Below are 27969 nucleotides of genomic sequence, written 5' to 3' on the forward strand. Positions count from 1 at the left end.
CAGTTTCCCACTAGCTATCTATTTTACACTCGGCAGTGTATATATGTCAATCCCAATCTCCCAATTCATCCCACTTCCCCTTCCCCCCTCCACCGTGTCCACACGTCCGTTCTCTACGTCTGTGTCTCTATTCTTGCCCTGCAAATAGGTTCATCTGTACCATTTTTCTAGATTCCACATATATGCGTTAATATACGATATCTGTTTTTCTCATAGAGTGAGTTTTTATTCTTTCTTTCTTACTGGATGCTGACAATAACCCTGTGAACCCAGCACATACTCTTGTTATTCCAGTTTTGTGGCTGGGGGCCCTGAAGCTTGCCGGAGAGAAGTGGCTGCCCAAGGTCATCCTGCTAGTGAGTGACAGGGCCAGGGGGAACCCAACTTTGCTGGAGGCCAAAGCTGTCTTTCCTTACCTTCCTTCCTTTCCTTCCTTACCTTTCCTTACCTACCTTCCTTTATAGTGATCAGAAACACGGTCAGACGTCACTTGCCTAATTCTCAGTTTTTCGGTTTTCTAGTTTTCAGCTCCTGGAGGACTAGCCCCAGGGCTCCTTGGGCAGAGTCCCAGCCCCATCCACAGACCAGTGGGTCAGACCCATATGCCTTTCTGCTCTCTCCCTTCTCTCTCCTTCTAGGCTTAGCCCTTAGCTTCACCCCTTGAAGGACCCTGGCAAAGGAGAACACCTGAAAGTAGGGAGGGGGTGGGAGATCTGAGAGTATCGTGCCCAGTTTACAGATGAAGAAACAAAGGCTCCAAAGCTCACATGATTTGCCTGCGGTTACTCAGCCTGACCTTGGCAGGGGGAGTGATTCTGCACTGCAGACAGCCACCCTGACCACTCCCGACCCTGTCTTTCCTCTTCCCGGCACCCTCTGCAGTGAGCTGGACCACAGTGAGCCAAGGACACCTCAGGATCCGTTGCTGGGGCCCAACAAGGAGGAGGCCAGTGGGCCCCCAGCTCGGGCCAAGGCCCGAGTGGTGAGTACCACACTGACATGGCGGCAGCGGCCCCCTGCCCAGGAAGAGAGCAAACACCGTTTTCACAAGGTGTCCCTGGTATCAGGGCCCCAGCTGGAAGTCCGCCAGGAGGAGATGTCTGAGTATGGCCACCGTCGGGAGGAAGTCAATGGCTTTGCTGCGCTGGAAGAAGAGACTATGAATCACCGGGGTCCCGGGGACGGGGTTGGCTCCAAAAGCCTCCAGAGCCATGGGCCCATCTTTTCCAAAAAGTACACGCTGCCCCCCAAGGAGAAAAGGCCAGTGGGAAGGCCAAAGGAGGCTGTGGACCAGGGTGATGGCAGTCCCCAGGACCCCAGGACTGAGCCACTGAGCTCAGGAGCCACGGCCAAGACTGAGTTTTTGGCGCCGGTGCATGGGCCCCATGAGCCCAGGCCCAGCCCGGGTGTGAGTCTCACCAGCGGGAGCTCCCGGAGCCTCGAGGAACGGCAGGTGACACGCACTGTGCGGGCTACCATGGTGGTGGGAGGACACGTGCACCGACAGGTGAACAGCTCTGTGACGAACTCTGTGGGGCCAACGCTCCCGAGCAAGGCCCTGCCCAGGGGCCGCAATGCTGCCCGCGTGGTGCAGGCAGCGGTGGTGAGCCCCCGAGCCGAGGACTCACCCAGCCGCAGCCAGGCCCTGGAGCTGCTAAGTAGCCTTGTGCCTGCTGGGTGGAGCCCACCCGCCAGCCGGCTTCCCAGGCCCCTGGCTGCTGTGACAAGGAGTCCAGGTCTGGGCAGCACAGAGGGTGCAGCCCCGGGGCAGCCGCCTGAGACGGGGACAGCAGAGCCAGAGGACGGTTCTGTCCTGGCTCCCGCAGGCTTCCCGGACTACGCCCACCCGCCTCAGAACCAGGATGTCCCTGCAACCCAACCGGACCGAGACCAGGACAAAGCCCCAGATGCCAGGGTCCATGAGGTCCCAAGCGTGCAGAGAGCGTCCAGCCCCACCCAGCTCCCTCTCCAGACCTCTCAGGGTCACACACCAGTACCCTCTTCTCCCAGACTCCAGACCCAAACCCCCTCCCTGGGCCTAGGTCACCCCCCAGAGCAGCCAGAAGTACCTACTCATGCTAGGGCCCAGCTGACTCTCGGGCCCAGGGGACCCCAGGCCTGGCCCTCCGTCGAAAGGGAAGGGCATCCAGATCCCCCTGCTGCCACCAGCCTGCCCACGGTGAAGCCTGAGGTTCTTATAGTCCCTGGACAATCTCTTGCTCCATCCTCTACAAGAAGGAAGGCTGTCACCAGCCCAGGAGGTCTTTCTGCTCCATCCTCCCCAAGGAATAATGTTGTTCAGGACTCTGAAAATGTCCCTGTCTTCTCCCTTACCCAGAAAGAGGTAGTGCAGAGCCCTGGGGTTCCTGCTGACTCATCCCCTAAAGCAACCAAGGTTGCCCAGGCCCCAGAAGGCAGCCCTAGCACCCAAAGAGAGGTTGTCCAGAGTACTGAAGGCAGCCTTGCCCTTCCTCTCACCAAGGAGGAGGCTGGTCAAGGCCTGACAGCTCCTGCTGTCCCACCCCCGAAAGAGGAAGGGGAGGTTCAGGAATCTGAGGAGAGCCCCATCTCATCTCCTACCCAAAAAGAGGTTGTCCAGGGCCCTGGTGCTTCTACTGTCCCATATTCCACCCAGAAAGCAGTTGTCCAGGGCCCTACTGCTTTCATTGCCCCCTCCTCCTCAGGGGGCAAGGTATCCCTCAGCCCAGGAGGCCCCCCTGCCCCAAGGCTGATAGGAGCAGAGGCCAGCCTGGAGTCCCAGCTTGTCCCTGACTCCACCGAGGGCAAGACGTTCCCGGAGCCATCAAGGGAGGAGGAGGAGGTGGCCCTGACCGCTGACCTGGAGATTTTCCTGGACACCCTGCGGAGTATGGAGCCCCCCGAGATCCTCCGCACTCACCGGCTGCCACGATCCCCCCGCTCCTCCTCCCTGGCCATATACGCCACGCTGCCTGCCATCGAGGAGGACCAGCCTGGGCCGTGGGTGCTGGGACCCAGCCCCCAGGGGGTGCCCGCACTGGAAGCAAATGAAGAGGAAAAGGGAGAGGAGGAGGAGGAGGAACCACAGAACCCCTACCTGAGCGACAGTGAAAATCTCCAGCGCAGGCAGGAGAAAGCCAGGCCCGGCCCCTCCTGGGACTCCCACCCTGCCCGACCCCCCCAGGTCTCTTGCTCTCTTCTGGAGATGATGAAGAAGCACACAGCAAGTGCCAAGGACGCCCACCCAGAAGTCGGGCCAGAGTGGCAGGCAGGCAGCCGGCCCACTTCCCGTCTTGGAGGCAGCCTTCTCTTTGGGGGCCTGGTGCCTGCCCTCAAGGAGGCCCCCACTTTGGAACCACTGGACACAAAACCACCCGCTCTACCATCCCACAGGGCACCAGGGCTCAAGAAGGTGCCAGGACAGCTGCCCCTGCTCTACAGGGAAAGGCCACCTCCAGAGAAGCCCGCATGTGCCCAGTCCCCGGAGGGGTGGGTAAGTGAGGCCTTGGGTGGGCAATGGAGGGGGCCTGGCCTCATCTGGGCCAGGGTTTGGATGGTGTGAAGACCATGATACTGGGGGCAGAGTCTCCAGGGGCCAGGGGCATGGGTCTGAGGTCTAGTTCAGTGTGACCACATTTCTCTGGGCCTCCGTCTCCCTATCCAAACAGCAGATTTGCACTGTAGATTCCAAAGGGCTTGATATCTTGGAAGCTGGGGAAGGGGACAGCTTCCAGGGACAGAGTGATGAAGGCACCTGGGGGTTGGGAGCAAGTGTAGCATCCTTTGTGGGCCAGCTCTTTGGGGGTGGAGGGCCATAGAGAGGATGTGGGGTTCCTGGAATGGCAGGTTGGGGGAGACAGTAAGGAGGCAACCCCATAAGATCTATCACCGCTCTCCATTCCAGAGCTCAGCATTGAAGACCCAGGGCAAACTGAACACCAGGCCTGGAAAGGTAGGGAGTGGGGGGCAAATGGGTGGGGCAGCAGGAGGTGGGGGATCTGTGGACAGGGCCTGAGGACCCCCTCTGTGCCTTCCAGATGACGCTCTTCTCGGAGCCTGGCTGCCAAGGCAGCAGCAGGGAGGTTTGGGAAGACACTGCTGATGCTTCCGGCTGGGCCCGCGTGGCTTCCATACGGGTGGTACGAGGCTGGTGAGTCCGGAGTTCCTGGCGGGGTCCTGCGTGTGAACCTGGGGGATGTGAGGGCAGTGGGAAGTGCTCAGTGAGAAGTGCCTGGCAGAAACCCCCTCAGCTACCCAGAGACCCTGTCCCGTGGGTACATCGTCTCCCCACTCAGTGACCCTAGGTCTTTGTGCCCGCAGCTGGGTGCTATACGAAGAGCCGGCGTTCCGGGGCCAGAAGCTGGTCCTGCCTGAAGGAGATGTGGAACTTGGAGCTCTGGGGCCAGCATGGAGTGCCCAAGGCATCGGCTCCCTGAGGAGGGTTGTCCGGGTGAGTGGCTGGGTGTGGGGGACCAGGTTTTGCCCATCTACCCTAAGCCCCAGGCCCTGAGGAGGGAGGCAGCCTCAGGTACCTAGAGTTGGAATTTCTGGGAGAGATCGTATGGGATCGGTGCCTGGACAGGGTTTATCATGTTCTCCCCTGTAAAGTCCCGACCTCGGAGCCAGTGGGGAAGAAAAGGATTCTGGGTGTGCTCAGCCTGGCTTGGGGAGGCAGGGGCCAGGCAGAGGCCAAGCTCCAGTAGCTCCAGCTAGTGCTGGAGAAGGATTCAGTTAGAGCAACAGAAATGGGTAGGGGTGAGCACTCACCTCCCCACCCCGGGCCCAAGCTTTCAAGCCCACGGCCAGAACCAAGGTGCCATGGATGTATGTTGATTCACGTGCTCACAGATGCTCTTTCATGTCAGCTGTGTGCCCAGCACCGCGCCAGGCAATGAGTAGGTTGGGAGATCTGCTCTCTGCCCTGTAGGACTCACGGTCAAGCTAGGGTATGAGGGCTGGGTTTGAAGCAGAAAAGCCATATAAACAGATTAGAGATTTAGAAACATCCCTCTGGTTGCCAGGAGGAGAAAAGACAGGGATTCTGGAGACAGGAAGACCAGGAAGGGCTGTGATTTCCAGCCAAGGGGAGCCTCTGAATTTTGAGGGAGGGGTATGTGGTTTGAAAAGACATAGTCTTATTATAGTTACACATCTGTAAAGTGGGGAAAAATAATATTGTTTTCATAACACAAATTTACAAACTGCTAAAATTAAGCTTGACAAAGCCATCTTGGCCACTAGGGAGACCCAGATGAGATCGCAAAGATCTAAAAGCAGGGCCTAGCCGACGTTTTGGTTTTTTTTTTTTAATTTGTTTTTTTTGTTGTTGTTGTTTTCAATGGAAGGACAAATAACCCTGAGTTCAGAGCTGTTGAAATCCTCCCGGTAAGAGAGGATGAGAATCTTAACTAGGGCAGTGGCCCAGCCACGCAAAGGAGGGGACAAGAATTTTCAAAGCCTCTCCAGAAACACACAAATATTTGTGGACAATTTACTGTGGGCTTCTCACAATAAAGTCATCTTCACGTGGGAGGTAATGAGGTACAAGAGAAAAACAAGGGCTTTGAAGTCCAGTGGACCTGGGTTCCTTTGATTCATTCAGCACTGATTGGGTGCCTAGTGTGTATCAGGCACCTGGGACGTGCTGGGTTGCAACGGTGAAGAAAAACTGCAGTGCTCTGTTCTTGGTCTTGCTACTTACAGGCTGTGTGCCCTGGGGCAGCCCACTTAACTTCACTGAGCCTCACTTTCCTAGCCTGCGAATGGCGCGTAATAACTCTCGTTGGGAAGACCAAATGAGAAGGGGTAGGACAGCCCCTTATATATATGCCTTGCACCCAGTAGGTGCTTCATAAACATTTGATGGAGTGAGTGAATGAAAATGGCCCTAGTGAGGAAGAAACACCCAGAATGCTGAGAGGACCTGCAGCTTCCTGGGATGAGGTGCAGCTTCCTGGGTTAAGGAGGCCAGTCTGGACAAGCATAGAGATTTGTATGCAGTCTGGAATTGTATACAAAAGAAGGGTCAAAGTGAGACCTCAGGAAGTGGCTGTCTATCCCGCCCCTCCCGCCACCATTGCCTTTCAAGGCAAAGGGCATGGCACTTGGCAGGCTCCTACTGGGAATTTTGGCCTCAGGTCCCAAAGGGCCAGTGCGGGACCAGTGAGGGCTTTGGTCCCAGGCTTGTCTGGCTGACCTTCAGAGAACACTCTAGTCATTTCTGGCTTCTGGGGAGAAGTCCCCAGCTGGACAGACTTGGGAAGAAGGTGTGGGTGTGGCTGGTCTCTGAGGACTGTTGTTTTATACTTCACTTTTCCACCCCTTTCCTTCCGTAGGACTACATTACCCCAGAGATCAGCCTGTACTCTGAGGAGGGCCTCAAGGGGGAGCAAGTGAAGCTAAGCAAGGCCTTGGAGGACCCCCAGGGCCTGGAGAGGCCTCTGCAGGTGGCATCTGCCACTGTCTCCGCAGGACTGTGAGTCTGGGCTGTTCTGGGAACCCTACATTTAACATTCACTGTGCTGGGTGCTGGGGACACAGAGGTGATAGGACATGGTTCCTGCCCTCAAGAAGTGCTCAGTCTACTGGTGGGGCCAGGCAAGCAAGCAGACAGTGGCAATCCAGAGTTCCAGGATGGAGAGACACGGGGCTGTGGGAGTACAGAACAGCACCAAACCGGCCTGAGGTCAGAGAAGCCTTCCTGGAGGAGGAGACTCCTCAGCTGGGACGAGTCAGCCCCAGAAGAATCTAAGCTCCATGAGGGCAGGGACTTTGTATGTTTTGTTCACTACTGTATCTCTGATGCCTGAAACAGGGCCTGGCATGGGGTAGATGCCCCTAAATATTTGTTAATTGAATGAATGGGGAAAAGAGTATACTAGCACCTGCAAAGGCCCAGAAGTGAGAGACTGACTTTGAAAGTTCACTCTGGCCAAAGAAAGCAGCAAGTGGGGAGACGTGAGGTCCAGTAGGAAGGCAGGGGGACAGGACAAAAGGCCTCTTTGTGTAGCTGGACTGTATTGTGAGGCTAATGGGGAATTACCAGGAGTTTTTAAGCAGGTCCGGCTGCTGGAAAGAACTCTCAGCCGCTGTGTGCAATTAGAGAGGGCCAGGTCGGAGGAGGGGAGATCAATGGAGTGGCTGCTGCAGGAAATTATGGGGGCCTGAAATGTCCTCCAGAGTCCCCTTGATGGGGACCTCTCCCCCAAAACTTCTTTCCCCCCTCTACCGCTTCCACCCCATCCACTAATCTGTGTTCCCAGGAGTCTGGGGTGCAGCTGCCTCTCTGCCTCCCCTCAGGTGGCTTCTATACCCCAAGCCCTTCTTTGAAGACACTCCCTGCATCCTGGAGCCTGGAGAGTACCCCACCCCAGAGGCCTGGGGTGCATCAGATCCCAGTGTGGGCTCCCTGAAGCCCATGAGATTGGTAAGGAGCAGGTGGTCCCAAACAGGCTTGTCCTGTAGTCTGGGTGAAGAGGCTGGGCCTGGGAGCTCCTATTGGGAATGGGATTGGAGGAGAGGGAGGATTAGTCCAAGGGTTGGGGGAGAGGGAGGACATGGGGTTGGCCATTTTTAGGGGCTCCAGGAACAAGTAAACCCTAGGTCACCAGCCCCATCTGTCTTCCCGCACCTCTGGGCTGGTGTCTCAGCTCTGTCTCCTCTGCAGGGATGCCCAAGTGTGGAGAAGCCAGGGGAGCCCAAGGTAGGCATCTGGGCCTCAGGGTCAAAGAGGACCTTTGGGTGGGGTGTTTGTATGTGTGTGGCTATCACGGCCTGGACTAGAAGGTGGGAGAGGTGGGAGCTGGGGGCTAGAGGCTGGGCTGGGGAGGGGCGGGGTGGAAACCCGATGGGCTAACTGGGAACTGGCTTTTGATGTGTAAGGACCAGGTCAGAGGTCAGAGAAGAGACAGGAGTTAGGTAAGGGCTTGGGGCTCAGTGAGGGAGTGGGAGGGCTTAGCTCTGGGTTGATGCTGGGTAGAGTCATCCTGGGGTGGCTGGGTGGGTCTGGGTCCAGATCACTCCCCACCAACCTCACACAGCCCCTCTCCCCCGCAGGCTGTAGTGTATGAGGCCCCAGGCTTTCAGGGCCAGAGCTGGGAAGTGAGCCGAGACATCTACAACCTGCAGCAGCCAGAGGACGGCCAGAGCCCCAGCTTGGCCTCTGTGGGGTCCCTGCAAGTTCTTGGGGGCTGGTGAGGACTCAGGACCCTTCCTTCTACCTCATCCTCCCCACTAGCCTCTACCCTCCGGGATGGGAAGTGACCTGGTCTGCCTAGAGGTGGGGTCAGCTCTCTTACACATCCATGGGCTTCCTGTAACTGAGTCTGTTTGTCTGCCTCCCCCTTCCCCCAGCTGGGTGGGCTACGAGAAGGAGGGTTTCCGGGGTCACCAGTATCTGCTGGAGGAGGGAAAATACGCTGATTGGTCACATTGGGGAGGCTATAACAAGGCGCTGACCTCCCTGCGAGTCATCCGGACGGTAAGCAAGAGCAACTGGGACATCCCTCTGCCTCTGGCCGCAGCCATACTTACCCCAGCACAATCTGTTGAGGGAAGAATTTGCGCCTCCTCTCCCTGTTCTCGAGAGCACCTGGAAGTGTTCCCTGAGGTCTAGCCTCTCTCCCTCCTAATGCCTTTCCCGAGCCCACACTGATCACCTCACCGCAAAGTCCCTTGGTGGACTGCGTCCTTGGGGTCTGGGCACTCCCAGGGGTTTCCGTCGGTGGGCGGGAGCAACCTGACTGTCCCTGGGGCCCAGGACTTCGGGGACCCGGAGGTGGTGCTGTTTGAGGCCATGGACTTTGAGGGGCATGGCGTGGAGGTGAGCGAGGCATTGCCGGATGTGCAGCTGGCGGGACACGGCCCCAGAACGCAGGCCATCCACGTGCTCAGCGGCGTGTGAGTGACGGAAGCTCCGGGAGCTGGGCCGGCCGGGGGCGGTTCCAGCAGAGGTACTGGCTCCTCCACGCTGACCCGCGCCCCGCCCTTCCTGCAGGTGGGTGGCCTATGAGGAAGTGGGTTTCTCCGGGGAGCAGTACGTGCTGGAGAAAGGCGTGTACCGCAACTGCGACGACTGGGGCGCAAGCAACAGCGCCCTCGCCTCTCTGCAGCCGGTCCTGCAGGTGTGTGCCCGCCGCAGGAGCGGGGCCTCTTAGAGGGGAGGGGCTTGGCGTCCCCCAGCAGTGGTGGGCGGGACTGGAACAACAGGGCTTGGAGCTCCTGGGGGCGGGGCCTCCTGGAAGGGGCGGGGCTAATACGGACCTGGAGGGTGAGGGACCTGCGGAAAGGGTCGGGAATACTGAAACCAGAGGAATTGAGGCTGGGGGCTAGCACACCCCTTAAATCTCGAAACTTCGGTCCCTCCTTTCAGGTCGGGGAGCACAGTCTGCACTTTGTCTCAAAGGTAAGGAGCTGGTGGGGGGGCCTATGTCTCCTCTTCCCTCATTTCAAATCTCTCCCCCACTTCCCCATTCTCTCTGTCCCACTCCATCACCCTCCTTCACTCTCATCTCTTTCCGTGTCTGCCGCCAGATTCAGCTTTTCTCCGGTCCGGACTTCCTGGGCGACCACATCTCCTTTGAGGATGACCAGACCTCTCTTCCCCCTTCCTTCCAGCCCCAATCTTGCCGGGTCCACGGCGGCAGGTGAGAAAGTGGGGAAGGGGAGACGGGGGCGGGAGGGGGGCGGGGGGCACCTGCACAGAAGCACTTAGCTCAGCTTGGAAATCGAGGCTGTAATTAGAGGTCTTTGTTGCAAATGATTTCCCTCCTTTGGCTTTCTTGAGATTAGCTATTCTATCCCAAATCATTCAATCTTAAAGCAAACAAAGCAAAATAAAGTTTTAGTAGAAAATGTAAAAACTGTAGACAGTATAGTGTAAATTAACAATAATTTATTATTACCTAATACCCAGTCCATGTTCGAATTCCTCCCGTTATCTCAAAAAATGCCTTTGTGAAATTGGTTTGTTTTTCTCAGGATCTAGACAAGGTCCACACATTGCATGTGGTCCATTTGATCTATAATGTGTAACAGTACCTTTCCCTTCTTTTTATTTTATACCATTTACTCGTTTAAAGAACCCCATAATTTGCCCTGTAAGTTTCCCATCTTCTGTATTTACCTGATTGCTTCCTGGTGGTGTTTTAATTTTGTTCCTCTGTGCCCCATACTTCCTGTAAACTGGTAGTTAGATCTAGAGGCTTGATGAGATCCAGGGTTTTTTGTTTTGTTTTGCTGGCAAGAAGACTATGAGAGGTGGTATGTATACTTCCCACTGCATCACATCAGGAGGCGCATGTCTAGCTGTCCCATTTTTAATGATATGAAGATCCCTACATTATAAGATTCCTCTCTGACCTTTCACCTAAAGATTTTTAGCATCCATTGATGATAATTGCCTAGACCCATTATTTCTTTAGAGGTTACAAAATGATTTTCTAAGTTTTGTTATTCCCTATACATACAATGGCTGGAATACTTCTATAAAGAAGAACTTTCCCTTTTCAACTATTTGTTTACCTGAAATAGTTTATACAAAAAAGGCCGTTTGATCTTTTCCCAAGAATCAGTGTTTGCCCCTTTCTATCAATTTTCAGAATAATTTCTGAATTGGTGCCCTAGCAACCTCCAGAGCTGACCAATGAAGATTTTTTAAAGTATTGTTATGAACTCACGGGTTTTTTATGTATATGAAATGCTCCAGGCCCTTGGAGTCACTTGTTCTTTTGTGTACTCAAATTGTTTCATCTTTGGCAAATGGGAGCACCTCCAAATTGCTTCCTGGGTATTTTTTATATGACCCCAATAGTTTTTTTTATAACTTCCTTGTTTTTCTGGTGCAGTAAGATGTTCCAGGATCATTTTGTACATTTTTTGCCTCAAACCGGGAATCATTTCCCAAAGAATCCTGGTTGCTTTTAATGCATAATGCTCTTTGGAGACCAAAATCTGCACGCTAGGTGTTTCAAAATTATAATACTGATATTACTACTAACAGTAAAAACCAGTGAAAGCTGTTTGAGGTCTCTCTGTTGTTCTTTTTGTCCTCAGAACATTCACCTACATCCCATTAGGTATGTACAGTTCAAACTATTGTGTTTTTAAGACATTTGAAATAATACTTTTTCTCTGTGCAGTTATGCCACCAACCTGATACACAGTTAGGTTCATTTATTTTGTTTATTTTAATTTTTATGAATACTTCTCATTTTTACTTAATTCTGTTTTCTAATTACATAAAATATTTGTAGTGTTCCTGTCTTAGTCAGCTTGAGCTACTGTAACAAAATATCATACATTGGGTGGCTTAAACAACAGGAATTTATTTTCTCACAGATCTGGAGGCTGGAAGTCCAAGATCAAGGTGTTGGTTGATTTGGTTCCCTAGTGAGGGCTCTCTTCCTGGCTGGCAGATGGCCGCCTCCTGCTGTGTCCTCACATGGCTGAGAAAGAAAGCTCCTATCTCTTCCTCTTCCTATAAGGACACTAATCCCATCATGGGGTCTCTAACCTTTTGATCTCATCTAAACCTAATTACCTCCCAAAGACCATCACATTGGAGGTTAGGACTTCAACACTGGAATTCTGGGGAGATACAAACATTCAGTCCATAATATTTCCAAAGTCAAGACTTAAAAAAACAATAGCTTTCATCTCTGTCCCTGCTACCTTTTCCACTCCCTTCCCCTATAGGTAATCTTTTGTGCGTGTGTGTGTGTGTGTGTGTGTGTGTGTGTTTAGTTTATTCATCCATTGTTTCTTTTTGAAGATATGAGCAAATATGCACTCATAAATTTACATATAATTATAGAAACCAAATATGTTTGGTTTTCCTCCTCCTCCATTTTCTTACACAAAAAGAAGCATACTACAACCTGGTGAATATACTAAAGACCACTGAATTGTACACTTTAAAAGAGTGAATTTTATGGTTTGTGAATTATATCTCAATTTTTTTAAAAGGAAGCATACTGTAAACACTGTTATGCACCTTGATTTTTTTTTTTTTTTTTGCGGTATGTGGGCCTCTCACCACTGTGGCCCCTCCCGCTGCAGAGCACAGGCTCCGGATGCGCAAGCTCAGCGGCCACGACCCATGGGCCCAGCCGCTCCGCGGCACGTGGGATCCTCCCGGACCGGGGCACGAACCCGCGTCCCCCACACTGGCAGGCGGACCCTCACCCACTGCACCACCAGGGAAGCCCCACCTTGATTTTTTTACTTAACAGTTTGGATATCACTTTATATCCCTTTAAGAACTCTTCCTCATTCTTTTTGACTGCTGTGGTACACTCCAGATTCTTAGTTTATTCAACTAATCCCCAATTGATGGACATGTGGCTGCTCCCACTCTGCCACTGCAAACAGTGTGTAATCAATAGCCTTATGTATGTGTCATTTCATGTTTTTGAAGGGTTAGATTCTGACCCTTGGGATAGATTCTGAGAAATGGGATTGCTGAGTAATTGTGCATGGAGTTTTGCTTGATGTTGCCAAATTTCCCCCGAAGGACGGTATGATTTCATTCAGTCCTTTTTTAAGTCTGACCTTAGTCCCTGCTGCTGCAATGCCCATTTATCCTTGGCCTCCCCTGGACCGGGGGATCCCCGTCAAGTCTGCATCCACTCTGCTGTATCTCAGGGGGGCCTGGGCAGGCCAAGGAGAGGGTGGGCTCAAATATCTACTCACATCCCCCCACTCTTCCCCTTCCTTCCCCAGCTGGATCCTGTTTGATGAGAAGAACTTTGAGGGTGAGCAGCACATTCTCTCTGAGGGCGAGTTCCCCACTCTCACAGCCATGGGCTGCCTGGCCTCCACGGTCCTGGGCTCTCTCCAGAAGGTGCCCCTGGTAAGTGCCCTGCTCCAGTTCCAGGCACCCCTGAGGCAGGGGTTGCTGCTGGGGGAGCCCACACACAGAGCCTCTTCTCCCTGCTGAGTGGGCTTTGGGGCTTAAACCCAGTCTTCAGAACCACCCCAGGTCCCCTTGACCCCAGGGCTTCAAAGCCAGGTCAGCTTACTAGGGATTTATTGAGCCCCTGCTGAGATAGGTCCTGGAGCCCTGCAATATATCAGACATAGCCCTGCCTTCAAGGAACCCAGAAAGATTACAGCTCAGAGTGCTGTGTCCTGAAACTGAGGTGGGACAGGGCCAGGAGGGACTAGCACTCAGGGGTGGGCTGGGAGCAGGGGCGACCGATGAGGTGGTGATTCTGGGCAGGGAGGAGTGGAACAGCAAGGTGGCTTTGCTGCGTGGGGGGAACGGTGGGCGGAGGAAGGCAGTGGGGCTGCTGCTACAGTGATCCAGGACAAATGATGATGTCCTGGACTAGGAAGATGTGGAGAGAAGTGACATGGGCTGATGAAGGACCTGGAGTCTGTAGGACTTGGTTATGGACTGGGTGGCCAGTGGGAGTGACACAAGCAGAACAGCTGGTGTTTGCTGTACCATGCTCCGGGCAGTGTGTAAAAGGCTTCCCATGCACTAAGGCATTTAATCCTCACCACAGCCCTATGAGCCATATAACTATTATCTTCTCCCTTTTTCTGACGTGAAAACTGAGGCACAGAGAGGTCACGTGACTTGCTTCAGGTCACGCAGCTGATAATAGACAGAGCCGGGTTCTGTACAACTACATGCTGGGCTCTGAAGACAAACAGACCTGGTTCTGAAGCCTGGCCTTAGGGCCTTGAGCAAGTGATTTACCTTCTCTAGCCTCAGTTTCCCTCTAAGTGGGGATAATAATATCACCTGTTTATAGGGCAGTTGAGACGTTATAATAAGATCAGGTAAAGCACTTGGCACAGAACCTGGCGTGTAGTAAGCCCTGAATACATGAGAACTGCTATAATGACCAGTATTATTCTTGGCACTCATCTTAGAAGCGCCATTTGCTGGGGAGGAGGTTTGAGGGGCAATGGGGGTTCTATCTGGCACATGCTACATCTGAGAACCCGGGGGCCACCCAGCTGGAGGCATCCAGGAGTCAGGGGCCCTGTGGGGTGGAGCTCAGGAGGGAAGAGAACCTGAAAGACCATTCTGGGAGTTGGGGTGTCTGGAACTAGAGGGACTGAGTCGGGGACTCTCGTGGCCTCACCCCTTCTCTGTGCCCCCGGCCGCAGCACTTTTCAGAGCCATCCATTTTCCTGTATGGCCTGGAGTGCTTCGAGGGGAAGGAGATCGAGCTCAGTGGGGAGCTGCGGAGCCTGCAAGCCGAGGGCTTCAACAACCACGTGCTGTCTGTACGGATCAAGGGGGGCTTGTGAGTGTGCCGCGGGGATGCGGGGGCTGCGAGGGAGGGAGGGAGGTCGGGGGCCTCCAGGTCTTCCCCCACTTCTACTGCACTCCCCTCCACGCCAGGAGGGAGAGGGGGGAAGGGTCACTGGCCCTCAGGGCTTGGACCCCAGCCCGAGGTGCTCTCCAGGACCCTCCTCTGCCCTGCAAACCCCAGAGCTCCCTCCCAGCCTCCCTCTCTACCCCCTTCCGGGACCTGAACCCCAGGCAGAGGAGTCCGGGCATGAGAGAGGAGGAGGTGGAGAATGTTCTGACGGCTGCTCCTCCTCTTCTGCCTGCCTGTCTGCCTGTCTGTCTTCCTCGCTGTGTCTGCGGCACTTGCGGGGCCCAGCTGGGTGCTGTGCCAGCACAGTGACTTCCGGGGCCGCCAGTGGCTGGTGGGCAGCTGCGAGATCACCAACTGGCTGACGTACAGTGGGACCCAGAGGGTGGGCTCCCTCTACCCCATCAAGCAGGTAGGTAGCATGTCGGGTTGAGCACGTCTGGGCCAGTCTGTCTGGCTGTTTGTCTGTCTGTGCGTTTCTCATGTTTCCCAGACTCAGCCTTTGTGTACTTTTGTCACAATTTTTGTCACACCATCATTCATTCTGAACCATTGTCTCCTTAATATTTTCCTCTAAACCAACTCACTTTTTTTTTTTACTTTATCCTACCCTAAGGAGTCATGTCTATAAGATCATGGGTTTGATGTGTATGTATGATTTTTCCTTAATAGACATTGTGATAAATTCATTACCGTTAAATTTTTAACAATAAGGCTTATCCACATAAGCCTGAAAATTATCTCCTGTACCACCCACCAGTGGTAAGCACACTTCACTTTGAAACACTGTGTCTGTACTTGTGTTTCCGTATGTCTGTGAGTGCATGTCTGGACATGTGTCTCATTTATGTGCATGTGCATTTATGTGGAGGCATGGCCACAGAGGGGTGTGTGTGTGTGTGCGCGCGCACACGTGTGCCCATCTGAGGGCGTTTCTGCGTCTGTGATACCACTTGTATGCATGTGTCCTCTGGAGGTGATCTGTGGGGGGATGTTTGTCATCCCCTCACCCTGTACATCTGTGAGAGTATATTTATGACTGCACGTGCCTGTACTTGTGACACCGTTGAAAGTGTGTGTCTTTGTGTGAGGAAACTTGTGTGGTCCCTATTTCAGACTCTTATAACATCATTGCTAGAAGGAATCTTGGAGATTATCTCCAACCTTCACATTTTACAGATGGGGAAATAAAGGCCCAGAGAAGTGGACAAGAATTTGCTCTGCAATCTTCACAAGTATTTTACCTCCATGGGCCTCAGTTTCCTCATCTTTAAAATGGGGGTGCTATGTACGATAGAGTTGTTTAGAGGATTGAAGATAATAATGATGTAAAGCCCTTAGAACAGTGCTTGAATGGTTAGGCACTCAACAAACGTTAGCCGTGATTATTATTATTACTATTATTACTGTCACCACCATCCGAGACCCCCAGGTGATTTGGGGCCGAGCCAGGTCTGATGTCTGACAGCCCAGTGTCCGCCCTGCTGTGGTACCTCTTCAGCATGGGTAGTGCGTGCATTTCTCTCTGTAAGTGTGTGTGCACATCTGTATTCCTATACACATCCAAACTTTTGGCAAACATAAGCGCCTGGCATGGAGTCGGCTGGGGGAGCAAATAGTGTGAGCGTACATTTCGATGTGTATCCATGTGTTTGTATCTGCGGCACTCTTGTACAACCATGCGGATCTTGGGTGTATCTGCCAGTGTTTCTGTGTGTCTCTCTACAGATGTGGAACTGTGTGCATGTGCACTGTGCATGTGCCCCCGGCATATGTGTGAGAAAGAAGGGGTGACTTAGAAGCAGGGTCGAGGATGGTTTGGGGCAGGAGGGAGAGCTTGGGAGCTTGGGATACTGGAGGGTCCAGAGTTGAGGGCATTGGGGGCCCAAGTGGGAGCATCCCTGCCCAGAGACCCCTGACTCTCAGCTCCCCCCACTCACCAGCGCCGGGCTTATTTCCACCTCTGGAATGCGGCCCTGGGGGGATTCCTGGCAGTGCCGGACCACGTGGAGGACATGAAGGCGGGCCGCGTGGTGGTCTCTGAGCCCCAAGCTGGAGGCAGCTGTGTCTGGTACTACGAGCATGGGCTGCTGAAGAACCAGGTACCAGTTTAGGGACTGGGACAGGGTCACCAGGGCCCCAGACCCTCACTAAGCCTACCTTTGGGACTCCCAGCCTGTTCCCAGTCAGGAACAGGCCCCAGCCTTTGGCCAGAGAGACAGAGAGATACACAAACACCAGGACCCTGGTGGAGGTGGAGAATGCAGGCTGTGTACCCCTGGGCACTTTGGGCTCTTCTCTGGGCCTGTCTCCCGTCTGCAAAACAAGAGCATTGAACCAGATGCTTCTAAGGGACCACTCAGCTCTGATATCCTGTGACAGATTTGGATCCTATTAATAATGATAGATCTACTCCACAGACATTTCCTGAGCACCTGCCATGTGCCAGGCCCTGTTCTAGGTGCTGGGAATATAACAGTGAGAAGACAGAAACAACTCCTGCCTTCCTGAAGCTTGCATCCTAGTGGGGAGAGAAAGAAACACATGAGTAAAATATCTTAGTACCTTAGGTGTTAAAAAATGCAATAGAGGAAAAATACAATAAGAAAGGAAAATAGGAAGTATCAGTAGCTCTGACAAGGGAAGCCCTTCCCGAGAAGGTGGCATTGGAGGGAGGCACCTTGCAAGTTTCTTCATGTGAATGCCTCATGTAATCCCTAGAGGGCACTAGGGAGCAAGTTCTATTATACTTCCCATTTTATAGGTGAGGAAACGAGCACAGAGAAGTTAAGTAACTGGCTGAAAGTCACATAGCCAGTAAGTATGTGGAAGCTTGTCTGCTGCTAAAGCCTGTGCTTCAGGAGTCAGTCATGGAAGGCTTCCTGGAGGAGCTCATATTTTTCCAGCCCTTTTATGGTTTCTTACATTAAACCCTCACAACAGCCGTCCCCAAGGAAACCAGAGCTCAGAAGGATTAGGAGATTTGCCCAGAGTCACAGTCCATACAAGCCAGGGTTCAAAGCTGGGTGTGTCAATGGTGTCTTGGGTTTGGTGGAGTCTCTGTGGGGAAGGCCAGTGCCTGACGACCTCCTGGGGCCTCAGGTGGCCCCCACCATGAGCCTGCAGGTGATTGGCACCCCCAGCACCGGCTCCAAGGTAGTGCTGTGGGCTGAGAGCCGCCTTCCCCGCCATACGTGGAGCATCAGTGAATCAGGCCATATCTGCAGCCAGATGTTTGAAGGCCGGATCCTAGATGTGAAGGGTAAGTTGAGCATGTGTGTGGGAGAAGGCCCCTGCAGGCAGCAGAGTCCCCAGCTCTCTCTGACCATCTCCCCATCTCTTACCCCCTCCCCCAGGTGGCCAGGGCTACGACCGGGACCACGCAGTGCTGTGGGAGCTGGCCAAGGACAGGGCATCCCAGATCTGGACTGTCCGTGTGCTTTGAACCTCCCCCCACCCCCCAGCCCTGGAGGCGCTCCCTGGGATGAAATGTTTTTATAGGGTTTTTTGTTGTAACAAACTTTTATAATATGCTCCCAGGTACCCTCATCTCTGTGCGCCTTGGTATTTGGGGGTGGGAGTGAGGATTTGTTCACCTGCCTTCTTACTTGCCTGCACTCAGGTGGGCTTCGTCCCTCCCAGCTCCAGTTCTGGGGCCCAGGTAAGGCCCCCGTCTGCCACAGAGGGAACAGTGGGACCAGGCTAACCGCTGAGTGTGGTCTTGTATGCAGTCACCCCAAATGATGTGTTCTCAGGTCCTGCTCTGAGCCAGGTTTGGCACTGGGCTGTGGGGACACAAATATGAACCAAGCCCCTTGGTCCCCACCCTCAAGCCACTCAGAGTCCAGTGGAGGATCCCGATGGGAACGGTGATACACTCAGTGACTGGGTGAGAATGGAAGTGGAGGGATGCACAGGGGAGGAACCTAAATCTTTTAGGGGCACAGGGCAGGGAACACTGCTCGAAGGAGGGAACCCTCAGCTAAGATGTGGAGGATGAGAAGGAGTCAGCCAGGCTAGAGGGTGGCAGAGGGATGCAGACAAGTCCAGGGGCGGAAACTGGGAAGTGCAGTGTGGTGGGGACTCAGTGGGCGGGGTGGGAAAGGCAAGTGGGAGCCACACCTCAAATGGCTTTGCCCACCCGGGCTCCTCTCAATTTCCCCCAACTCTGGTCTCAAGTCCTAAAGGTTTGGCCCCCAAGAAGCCAGAACAGGGGGTCTTGGTCCCTAACCCAGCTCAGAGAGGGCAGGACATAGTCTTTCAATCTGGTAGACACTTGTCCCCTTGGCCAACGCCCTCCAGGAAGAGGCAGATGGTCGAGGCCCTTGGGGGCTTCTCCAGAGTTCCCTTCCTGCTTTTCAGCTCCCAGTTCCACCAGCCCGCACCCAGGAGGGTTGTCCTTCCTGCCTTCCCAGCCCATGGGTAGGCAGGGAAGAAATGGACAGTGGCCTCTTCGTCTTTTTCAGTCCCCAGTGGTTGGGGACTTGAAGACAGGAGGATGGCTGTGAGGCTGGGAACCCCTATAGGCTGGTGGTGGGGGGGCTTCTCTCTGAATCTGTCATTCTGAGGACACCGAGGCAGTGGAGTGGGGGGCTCTCTGAGCCTCCGCAACTGGGGATGTCCAGGGTCTGGGAGGGGGTGGGGGTGGGGTCCTCTGGGACCATCATTCCCAAACTCGCAGGGACAGGTAAGCAAATGCAACTAAAGGGAGGGTGAAGATGGCAGGTTCTGCGTCGTGTCCCTGCAAGGGGATTCGAAGGGGAAGGGCCTCCGCATTTGGACTTTGGCGCAAGGCAGGTGAGGTGCGAGCTCGCTGGTGCCACCTCGCCTGCTGATGGGGCTATAGGTGGCCCCTTGGTGCTGCTGCAGACCTGGATCTTTGGGCCTGGTGACGTCCAGTGACCACACACAGGACCCCACTCCAAGTACATGACAACTTTATTGATCCCCGGCTGGGTGGTGCTTGCCCCTCCATGTCAGTATCTCGCTGTGTCGGCCATGGCCCCCCAGGCTCTACGTGTCAGTTCCCACAACCTGCTCATCTCTAGCATCAGCCCCTCCCAAGGATGGGGCAGGGAGGGGCTTCTCTTGCTAGTGATGGTGGCAGCTGTCCTGGGGGCACGGGACTAGGGCTGGGCTGGGGCGTGTCACCTCATCTGAGGTGGAAGAGCTGGATGACGATGTTAGTCAAGAAGACAAGGGTGCTGCCGCCGCCCAGGCTGCCGAGGGCTGGGGCCCCATTCCTGGGTTTCTGGGTGGTGGTCTGGTTTCCCAAGACTCCAGTTTGTATCTGCAAGAGAAGTGTGGCAAGCTCATGGGGGGTTGAAGTTCGTGTTCGTTGTTTAGAGACAGTGCCCCCACCCCAAGTAGTTCTCAGTTCCCTGCCCCAGTGACCACAACTTCTACCACAAGGTCCCGTGAGGATGGTTGGCTGCTTCCTGCCTCAACACAGGCAGGGTCAGAGGCGGTTACTGGTCCACGTCCCACAGAACCTTCCTTTCACGTCCACCAGACCACCAGCTCCTCCAGCATGTAGGAGATAGGGGAGCCTGTGCCCCCAGCCCTTGACCGTCCAGGGCCTGAGCCTCCCTGAACCTCAGTTTCTTCATCTTGTGAATGGGGAGAAGAGCCCGTCACAGTCATGGGGGTCACATGAGACAGGGCTGGCGAGAAGGCACCTGGCAAAGTGTAGGTGGGTGGGGAGGGTGTGGCTTCTCCCCTGAGGAGGTAGCAGATGGTGATCAAGCTGTTCTCAATGCTTGATCAGGCTGCAACCAGAACTGCCCCTCATGGAGATTAAGCTGTTCTCGACGCTTGATCAGGCTGTTCCTGATCGAAAACTGGATGGTTCCCATGCCCCGCACCGACTAACGTGTGAGATGCCGCCAAGCTGCCTCTTGGCATAGCAGTTGGTCTCGAGCCTCTACCTGTTTCCGGAGTGGGAGATTTCTATCTTAGCATTGCCGAACGCGCGGGCTCCTCTCCCGGGGGGTTTCCTGCCACCTCCAGAACCGGATCAGGCTCCATTTGAACATTTCCCGGCCCCCTCCCATAGGACCATTTCCCCAGGTTCCCTGTGGGTTGATGCCATCCTCTCTTAGGGCCGTCTTCCCAAGCCTCTTAATCCCCTGTTATTCCATAGCACCCCTTGGGTGCCTCAGTATGCCTGGCACCCTGTAAGTGCTCCCCAGCCTCGGGTACAGAAGACAGTCCTGCTCAGGGGCAGCCCTCAAACGGGCTGCTCCCAACCAGAAGGATTGGAAGGCTGGGAGTCAGGCCCCCTGAGCCCATGGTTCCCCTGCTGGAGCCTCTGCTCCCGTGGAAGAAGGCTGGGTGCCCAGGAGCCTGCATGCCTTCTCCCCCATGCCGGGCAGATCTGGGGAGTCCTGGGTGATGGTGCCGGGGGCTCTGGGGTGCTGCTCTTACCTGAATCATAATCAAGAGGCTGACGGTGAATAGGAGGAAGAGGAAGCCTTTCATCTTGGGAGTCTCTCAATGGCCCTCTTTGTAGCAGCTTTTGGAGATGAACGCAGGGCTGTCTGCAGGCCTCTTCTGGCTTGGCTGCTTTTGAACGAGAAGGAGGCAGGGAGGCGGGGTGGAGGGAGAGGAAGGAGGGCCTACAGGGTGGGGTGGGGTGCTACTGCTTTTCTACAGACCTTGGGGTGGAGCGTGCCAGGCCCTAGGTTCTACAGCCCTGGCAGATGGTGGGTTCTGGAGAGGGACTGAGGCACATCCCAGGGGATGGGAGGTAGGCATCCACGAGGCACCTGTGGGGCAGTAAATAGAACCCTGGGCTTGGAGTCATGCATAGCGGGGATTGAATCTTGGTTTAATCACATATCAACTCCGAGACCCTGGGCCAGAAACTGTCCGTCTCTGAGCCTTTAACGAAAGAGCTGCCAGAGAATTAAATACAGTATAATTAAAAGGAGATTGGGGCAGGGGATAGGCGCTGAAAGAGGAAAGGCTGGGATAAATTTAGGTTTCAGGATAAGGTTGTAGACTATTACACAGGTTCAGAATGAAGGCTTGGGGAGCATGAAAATTTGGGGTGGTGGGGGAGGAGAGTCCTGTGAAAACAAAGGAGCACTGTGTTAGGAATCCAGAAACCTAGCTTCTAGGTAAGCCCATTCCCCCTGGGCCTCAGGTTTCTCATTTCAAGTGAGAAGACTGAAGCGGATTATTTCTGAAGTTTATTAAGACCTAGCATCTTGTGATTTGGATGAAGAAAATAACAGATTGTGTATGTCAATCTCAGATGGATAGGAGGAGGGCTAGTGGAGGGTCGAGAAGTTAATAAACTGCTGGGGAAAACGTTTGGGGTGGGGTGGCTGTGAAGTTCTAGCCAGGGGTGGGGGATGAGGTGAATCACAAAGGTGCCTGGACAGTGCTCCATTCTTTATACATTTTATTCTCTCAGTGGGGTTCTGCAGTAGGTTTCATAATTATCCCCATTTTCCTGATGAAGAAACTGAGGCTTGGATATTAAGTGACTTGTCCAAGGTAATAAAAGGTGGAGCCAGTTTCATGTGTAATTGAATCCAGGTATGTCTGAAGCTGCAGCCATGTATGTAACCTCTGGGGCTTTCCTAGAAGTCACCAATTAAATCTTGGTTCCCTGACTGGCTCCCTCCTGGAGGACCCAGGGATTGGCTCTACAGCCCAGCTCCAGCCCCACTTACTCTCCCTTCCTTAGTCTATTCTATGTCTCATTTGCATGCCAGATAGTGAAAAAAATAAAACCTTTCACTTCCCTTCTATGCTTTTGTGTCTCATGTATCAAGCCTCAGAAAAACCTGTGTGGGCCTTTAGGGCCTCCAGCCCTGGCTAAAAAGAAACAGAAAAGAACTGAAAGTCAAGGCTGGAGAGAGAAAGCCAGGAAATGGCGAGAGAGAGGGGTAGGAATCTCGCCCCGGGGAGGTGGGTAGGGAAGGAAGTGGGTGGAGCCCTCAACTACCTGTCACTGCCCACCCCCATCAGCTCCTTCACCAGAGGCCTTTCCTGACCCTCTGTTCAAGTCTCAGCTGCCTTTGGTGCACCTGTTGGGGTGGGTGATTCTGGGGGTTCATGAGAGTCTGTGAGGCAGGGATACCAGAAGGGCACTGGCCCAGGAGACAAGAGGCCCATGTTGAAGTCCAAGATTGCTCTGCTGAAAATTGACGCCATCATACTGGGCAGTCTTCTCCCTTCTGACAAAGAGGCAGGTAAGGTGGGCTAAACCCTGGGGCCAGCCAGGATGCCCTTTCTCCAGGCTGTGGATTCTTGTGAGGATACTTAAATGCCAAGCTCATATTTGCAAAAATATTCTTAGAAACCTGAGAAATTTCTTTTCCACGTCCTGGGTCTCTGCTGTCATTTGAGCTTGAGCTGCTAGTGGTGGGGGGATCTGGGTGCTGGAAGGGTTTTTAGGGTCATCAGGACTTGGGGCATGAAGGGATATCTGGAGTCTGTCAGTAACCTTTTCCTCTCCTGCCCTCTGAGCAGTTTGATTCTGTCTTGACACCATCTGGATAGACAGAACCCTGGTCACAAAGCTTAAAGAGCTTAGAGAGACCCCCATTTTACAGATGGGAAAGTTGAGAGCCCAAGAAGGGCAGGTTAATGGCAGAGCTGGAGATAGAACCTAGTCTATTTCTTGACTTCCCTGTCCTACTGTACACCTTCTCCAAACCTGACTTGATGGGAAATCTCAATCCACACCCCCTCAACGCCTTCAAAGAGAGGGAGTTCCTCAGTGTTCCAAGAGCTCCTTCTCTTGGTCACTGCACTAAAGGTTGTGCCTGCTAAGAATATGGTCTAGTAGTTTGACCCAACACCAGGTCCCTCTAGGTCTCATCACCTCTTTAACTCAGCAGAAAACAGAATATGGGACTTCCCTGGTGGCGCGGTGGTTAAGGATCCGCCTGCCAACGCAGGGAACACGGGTTCGAGCCCTGGTCTGGGAAGATCCCACATGCCGCCGAGCAACTAAGCCCGTGCACCACAACTACTGAGCCTGCACTCTAGAGCCCACGAGCCACAACTACTGAACCCGCATGGCACAGCTACTGAAGCCCGTGCGCCTAGAGCCCATGCTTGGCAAGAAAGAGAAGCCACCAAAATGAGAAGCCCGCGCACCTCAACGAAGAGTAGCCCCCACTCACTGCAACTAAAGAAAGTCCAACACAGCGAAAAATAGATAAATAAATGAATAAAACAAAACTAAAAAACAGAATATGGCAGTTAGGCTAGCTGAATGAATGGGTGAATATAAGGTGATCACTCCCACCTCCAAGCCGTACATACCTGTATTCATGCAGTCAATAAATGCTTATTATGGGCCAATAGCAGACTAAGTACTGGGGAGTTACCAACGAAGAAAAGAATTAAGGGGAACAAAGAGGTGAGCCCTTTGGGGCTGCTTTTCCCCTAAAAGTATTTGCCACTTCCAGAAGAGACAGCTGAGAAACTGAGCAGAGCTTTCTACAGATTTATGGGGCTGGGGGAGAAAAACTGTAGTTCAAGACCCACTAAATGGGGGCCCTGGTAAACTCCCCCACCCTCCACTAGGCTTTGGGTTGGGACCATGAAAGGTTACACCTGAGGAGTAAGAGTAAACAGGAAACAACAGCCCAGCCCGTCATAGAAACTGAAGACAACATGGTCAAAAAACAAAAAACACCCCGAAAAAAACAAAGAGGAACAACAGATAATAGAAACAATTACACAGAAGATCCAGATAATGGCATTATCAACCAAACTTTTAAATAACAATGCTTAGTGTATTCAAAGACATATAAGACAAGACCACAAACTAGAAATTATAGAAAAGAACCAAATGGAGGGGCTTCCCTGGTGGCGCAGTGGTTGAGAATCCGCCTGCCAATGCAGGGGACACGGGTTCAATCCCTGGTCTGGGAAGATCCCACATACCACGGAGCAACTAAGCCCGTGCGCCTCAACTATTGAGCCTGTGCTCTAGAGCCCGTGAGCCACAACTACTGAGCCCGCGTGCCACAACTACTGAAGCCCACACACCTAGACCCCGTGCTCCACAATGAGAAGCCACAGCAATGAGAAGCCTGTGCACTGCAACGAAGAGTAGCCCCCACTCACCGCAACTAGAGAAAGCCCACACGCAGCAATGAAGACCCAACACAGCCAAAAATAAATAAAATAAATTTATTTTTAAAAAAAAGAACCAAATGGAAATTCTAGAACTTAAAAATACAATAGTGGGCTTCCCTGGTGGCGCAGTGGTTGAGAATCTGCCTGCTAATGCAGGGGAAACGGGTTCGAGCCCTGGTCTGGGAGGATCCCACATGCCACGGAGCGGCTGGGCCCGTGAGCCACAACTACTGAGCCTGCGCATCTGGAGCCTGTGCTCCGCAACAAGAGAGGCTGCGATAGTGAGAGGCCCGCGCACCGCGATGAAGAGTGGCCCCCACTTGCCACAACTAGAGAAAGCCCTCGCACAGAAACGAAGACCCAACACAGCCAAAAATAAATTAATAAATTTTAAAAGATACAATAATAGAAATTAAGAACTCACTGGATAGTTTTAACATCAGATTAGACACAAATGAAGAGAGAATTAGAGAAGTAGAAAATGATACTAAAATATTACAGCATAATATAGCTGTTAAGTATGTGCTGTGTGCCAGGTACTGCACACACTGGGGCTACAGAAGTGAAAAAAAAGGACATAGTCCCTGTTATTATGGAACTGACATTTGAATGGGGGAAAACATTAAAGATTATGGTAATTTAAGATTTCAGTAAATGCTGTGAGGAAGTCAAAAGGGTGGTGTGAGAAAAGAGAAATGGGAAGAGGACATATTATAGGTTAGTGTTCAGGGAAGACCACTCAAAGGGAATGTTTGTGCAGAACGAGAGGGACCTGGGTGAGCAAAACACCTCAGGCCACTCCCTGTCCCAGTTTCACAGTGTTCTTTAATGACTGTTCCCAGGGCCTTGCTGGGCAAGTGCTCAATATGTACTTGAGCTCAGTGACAGAACGGAACACAGCAAGGATGGGAAGAAAGGAAGGGGGTTGCAGCACATATTACAGTATGATCTGCCCTGCAGCTTTCACCCCCACTGAGAGAGGGCTGTGATCCAACAGCGCCACAGAACATTCCAAGGGAAATCTTCATCTGTTTGTTCATCCATCCATCCATCCATCCATTCATTTCAGACAATTTATTGACACCTACTGTGTATCAGGTAAGATGAATGAGTAAAGATCCCTTCCCTTGAGGAGTTCATAGTCCAAGAAGGAGACACATACAGAAAAAAATCACAAAAAGGATAAGGAATGTTACAATGGCAGCAGGCCTACTAGAATGTAGAGTGTAATTCTATTTGGGGGGAGTGGGGGTATTCATGGAGGAGGGGACATTTGAACTAGTTCTTGAAGGATGGAGGGGGATTTTCCCAGGGGGAAAAGGCAAAGGAGGATGTTCCCATTGGAAGGAGAGGCCTCAACATAGGAGAGAACATGATAGTTTCTGGAACACTGAGAAGGGTGAAGGGCAGGACACATAATATGAAGGTCCTAAATGTCAACAGGATATAGGGAGGGCTTGACCCAAGGCGCCTGTGATGTGGGTGGAGAAGAGGGGGAAGGTGGGAGAGATAGCCAGGTTTTTATTCTGAAGGAATGCTTGGACTGAGAGGACCTCTTTCTCCATTATTATTTACCTCTCCCTCCTGAGCTGCTAGGAGTTGATAAACTCTTTAGCCCCAAAGGGGTCATAACTGATAAGGGTTTTTCAGGAAATGACCTAGAAGCAAAGTGGACTCTATTCTCAAGAACAGAGGCCTCCAGAACCCTCTAACACTCTAACCCTGTAACCCTCTACTTCCTCATCCCACAGGTGAGGAGCAGACCCAGAAAGAGCCTCCCTCCTCCCATTCCAGGGCCTTTGCACCATTGTCAGGCAATGAGCATCCACCCCAGGATGGAATCAAGAAGAGGCCAAGTGGCCCCCACCCCAGAAGTCCAGAGGGAGTCCTGGGTGAGCTTGGAAGCTGGACAAATTTTCCTCCAATGTCCTTCTAACACTTAAATCTTTTTTTTTTTTTTTTGGCTGCACTGGGCAGCACGCGGGATCTTAGTTCCCTGACCAGGGATCAAACCCGTGCCCCCTCTAGTACAAGCGCAGTCTTAACCACTGGGCGGCCAGGGAAGTCCCTAACACTCAAATCTTATGTAAGTCTGGAGACCTTGGAAAGATTTCCAGAACCATTTAAGATGGGAGATAGAAAAATATAAGTCAGAAAAATAACTATTAGGCGAGCTTAGACTCTTGTTTCATTTTCATAACTTTGTTTTTGGAAAACATCTTTTTAAAAACAATATGACAATATTATGAGAAATTTAATTTGCATGATAAGGGTTATCATGCAAGGTGGGTTCTATTAGAATCTCTATTTTCCAGATATGGAAACTGAGGCTCAGTGGAGTAGCTGGAGCAGAAACAGCCAGCTAGTAAGTGACAGAGCCCAGCCCCATAGACTTGTTAAGTATTGGTGGCCCATAATATTTCCTCAATAAATGATGGCCATCACTATTTTCCAAGTTTCTATGATGAAAATGTATACTTTTATAATAAGGCCCTGACTTCCCCCAATAAATGTTTTTTAAAAAATAATAAACTGGGGACTTCCCTGGTAGTGCAGTGGTTAAGAATGTGCCTGCCAATGCAGCAGACACAAGTTCGATCCCTGGTCCGGGAAGATCCCACATGCCGTGGAGCAACTAAGCCCATGCGCCACAACTATTGAGCCCACGTGCTGCAACTAACAAAGCCCGTGTGCTCTGGGATCCGTGTGCCGCAACTACTGAGCCTGCGTGCTGCAACTGCCGAAGCCCAGGCACCTAGATCCCGTGCTCCACAGCAAGAGAAGCCACTGCAATGAGAAGCCCACATACCGCAACGAAGAGTAGCCCCCGTTTGCCACAACTAGAGAAAGCCTGTGCTCAGCAATGAAGACCCAACGCAGCCCAAATAAAAAAAAAATATATATATATATATACATATAATAATAATAAACTGCCCGTCAGGTTAGAGGGCTCCCACCTCCCTCACAGGAACGAGATATTTGCTGAATGTCTGCCTACTGCAGAGTCTCAGGCCATGCTTCCGGCCCTGGGTAGGAGGGAGGTATGTTGTAAACTCTGGTGCTTGGGTAAATGCCAGTTCACTCCCCAGTCTTGCTGAGGTGGGAGGCAGCGGGCACACCAGGACCCATGAGGCCAGAGCCCCCTGCCTCCCATTGCTGTTGGTCCTTGCTTATCTTTAAGAGCAGAAGGAACATGAGCAAGGTGACAGTAAAAGGTTGCTAGTCCCCTGACTATGGCTCCCACCCCCCAAAACACTTGGCCCCAGCATGACCTCGAACTTTCTCATCTATCTCAAGCCTCTGAGAACTTTCTGGGAGCAGCTTAGTGGCAAGAGAGCTCTCCCACCTCCAACTTCCAGTCACACTTTCCACCTGAACCCTTCGCTTGGCCATAGACCTGTACCACCTGCACCTTGGCTTACCTTTGCCTGCCTGTTTTACTAAAGTGGGAGCTTCTGGAAAGAGCACAGATTCTGGAGGCAGACAGTTCTGGGTTTGAATCCACTTTTCTGCTTTCTACCTGCATAGTCTTGAGTAAGTCACTTTA

General features: G+C 52.7%; 1 protein-coding gene across 1 annotated transcript; it reads left to right on the forward strand.

Moving 5' to 3' along the window:
- The first annotated feature begins 739 nt into the window (after positions 1-739).
- On the forward strand, positions 740-17849 carry CRYBG2 (crystallin beta-gamma domain containing 2). The gene is made up of 19 exons (XM_030873550.2): positions 740-3472; positions 3884-3931; positions 4017-4129; positions 4300-4429; positions 6315-6454; positions 7279-7405; positions 7646-7681; positions 8035-8171; positions 8332-8458; positions 8738-8877; positions 8975-9101; positions 9350-9382; positions 9511-9623; positions 12700-12829; positions 14101-14240; positions 14604-14727; positions 16259-16417; positions 17418-17577; positions 17672-17849. The coding sequence occupies exons 1-19, from the start codon at positions 740-742 to the stop codon at positions 17758-17760; spliced, it is 4806 nt and encodes a 1601-aa protein (XP_030729410.2). The 3' UTR covers positions 17761-17849.
- Positions 17850-27969: the final 10120 nt, after the last annotated feature.

The sequence above is a fragment of the Globicephala melas genome, chromosome 1 (assembly GCF_963455315.2).
Source record: "Globicephala melas chromosome 1, mGloMel1.2, whole genome shotgun sequence".
NCBI lineage: Eukaryota > Metazoa > Chordata > Mammalia > Artiodactyla > Delphinidae > Globicephala > Globicephala melas.

Excerpts from the sequence above, each read along its gene's own strand:
- CRYBG2 (XM_030873550.2), top strand. The coding sequence starts at position 740 with ATGAAGAAACAAAGGCTCCAAAGCTCACATGATTTGCCTGCGGTTACT. Across the intron at positions 8,878-8,974 it reads ATCCACGTGCTCAGCGGCGT|GTGGGTGGCCTATGAGGAAG; the intron begins GTGAGTGACGGA and ends CCCTTCCTGCAG. Across the intron at positions 16,418-17,417 it reads ATGGGCTGCTGAAGAACCAG|GTGGCCCCCACCATGAGCCT; the intron begins GTACCAGTTTAG and ends CTGGGGCCTCAG.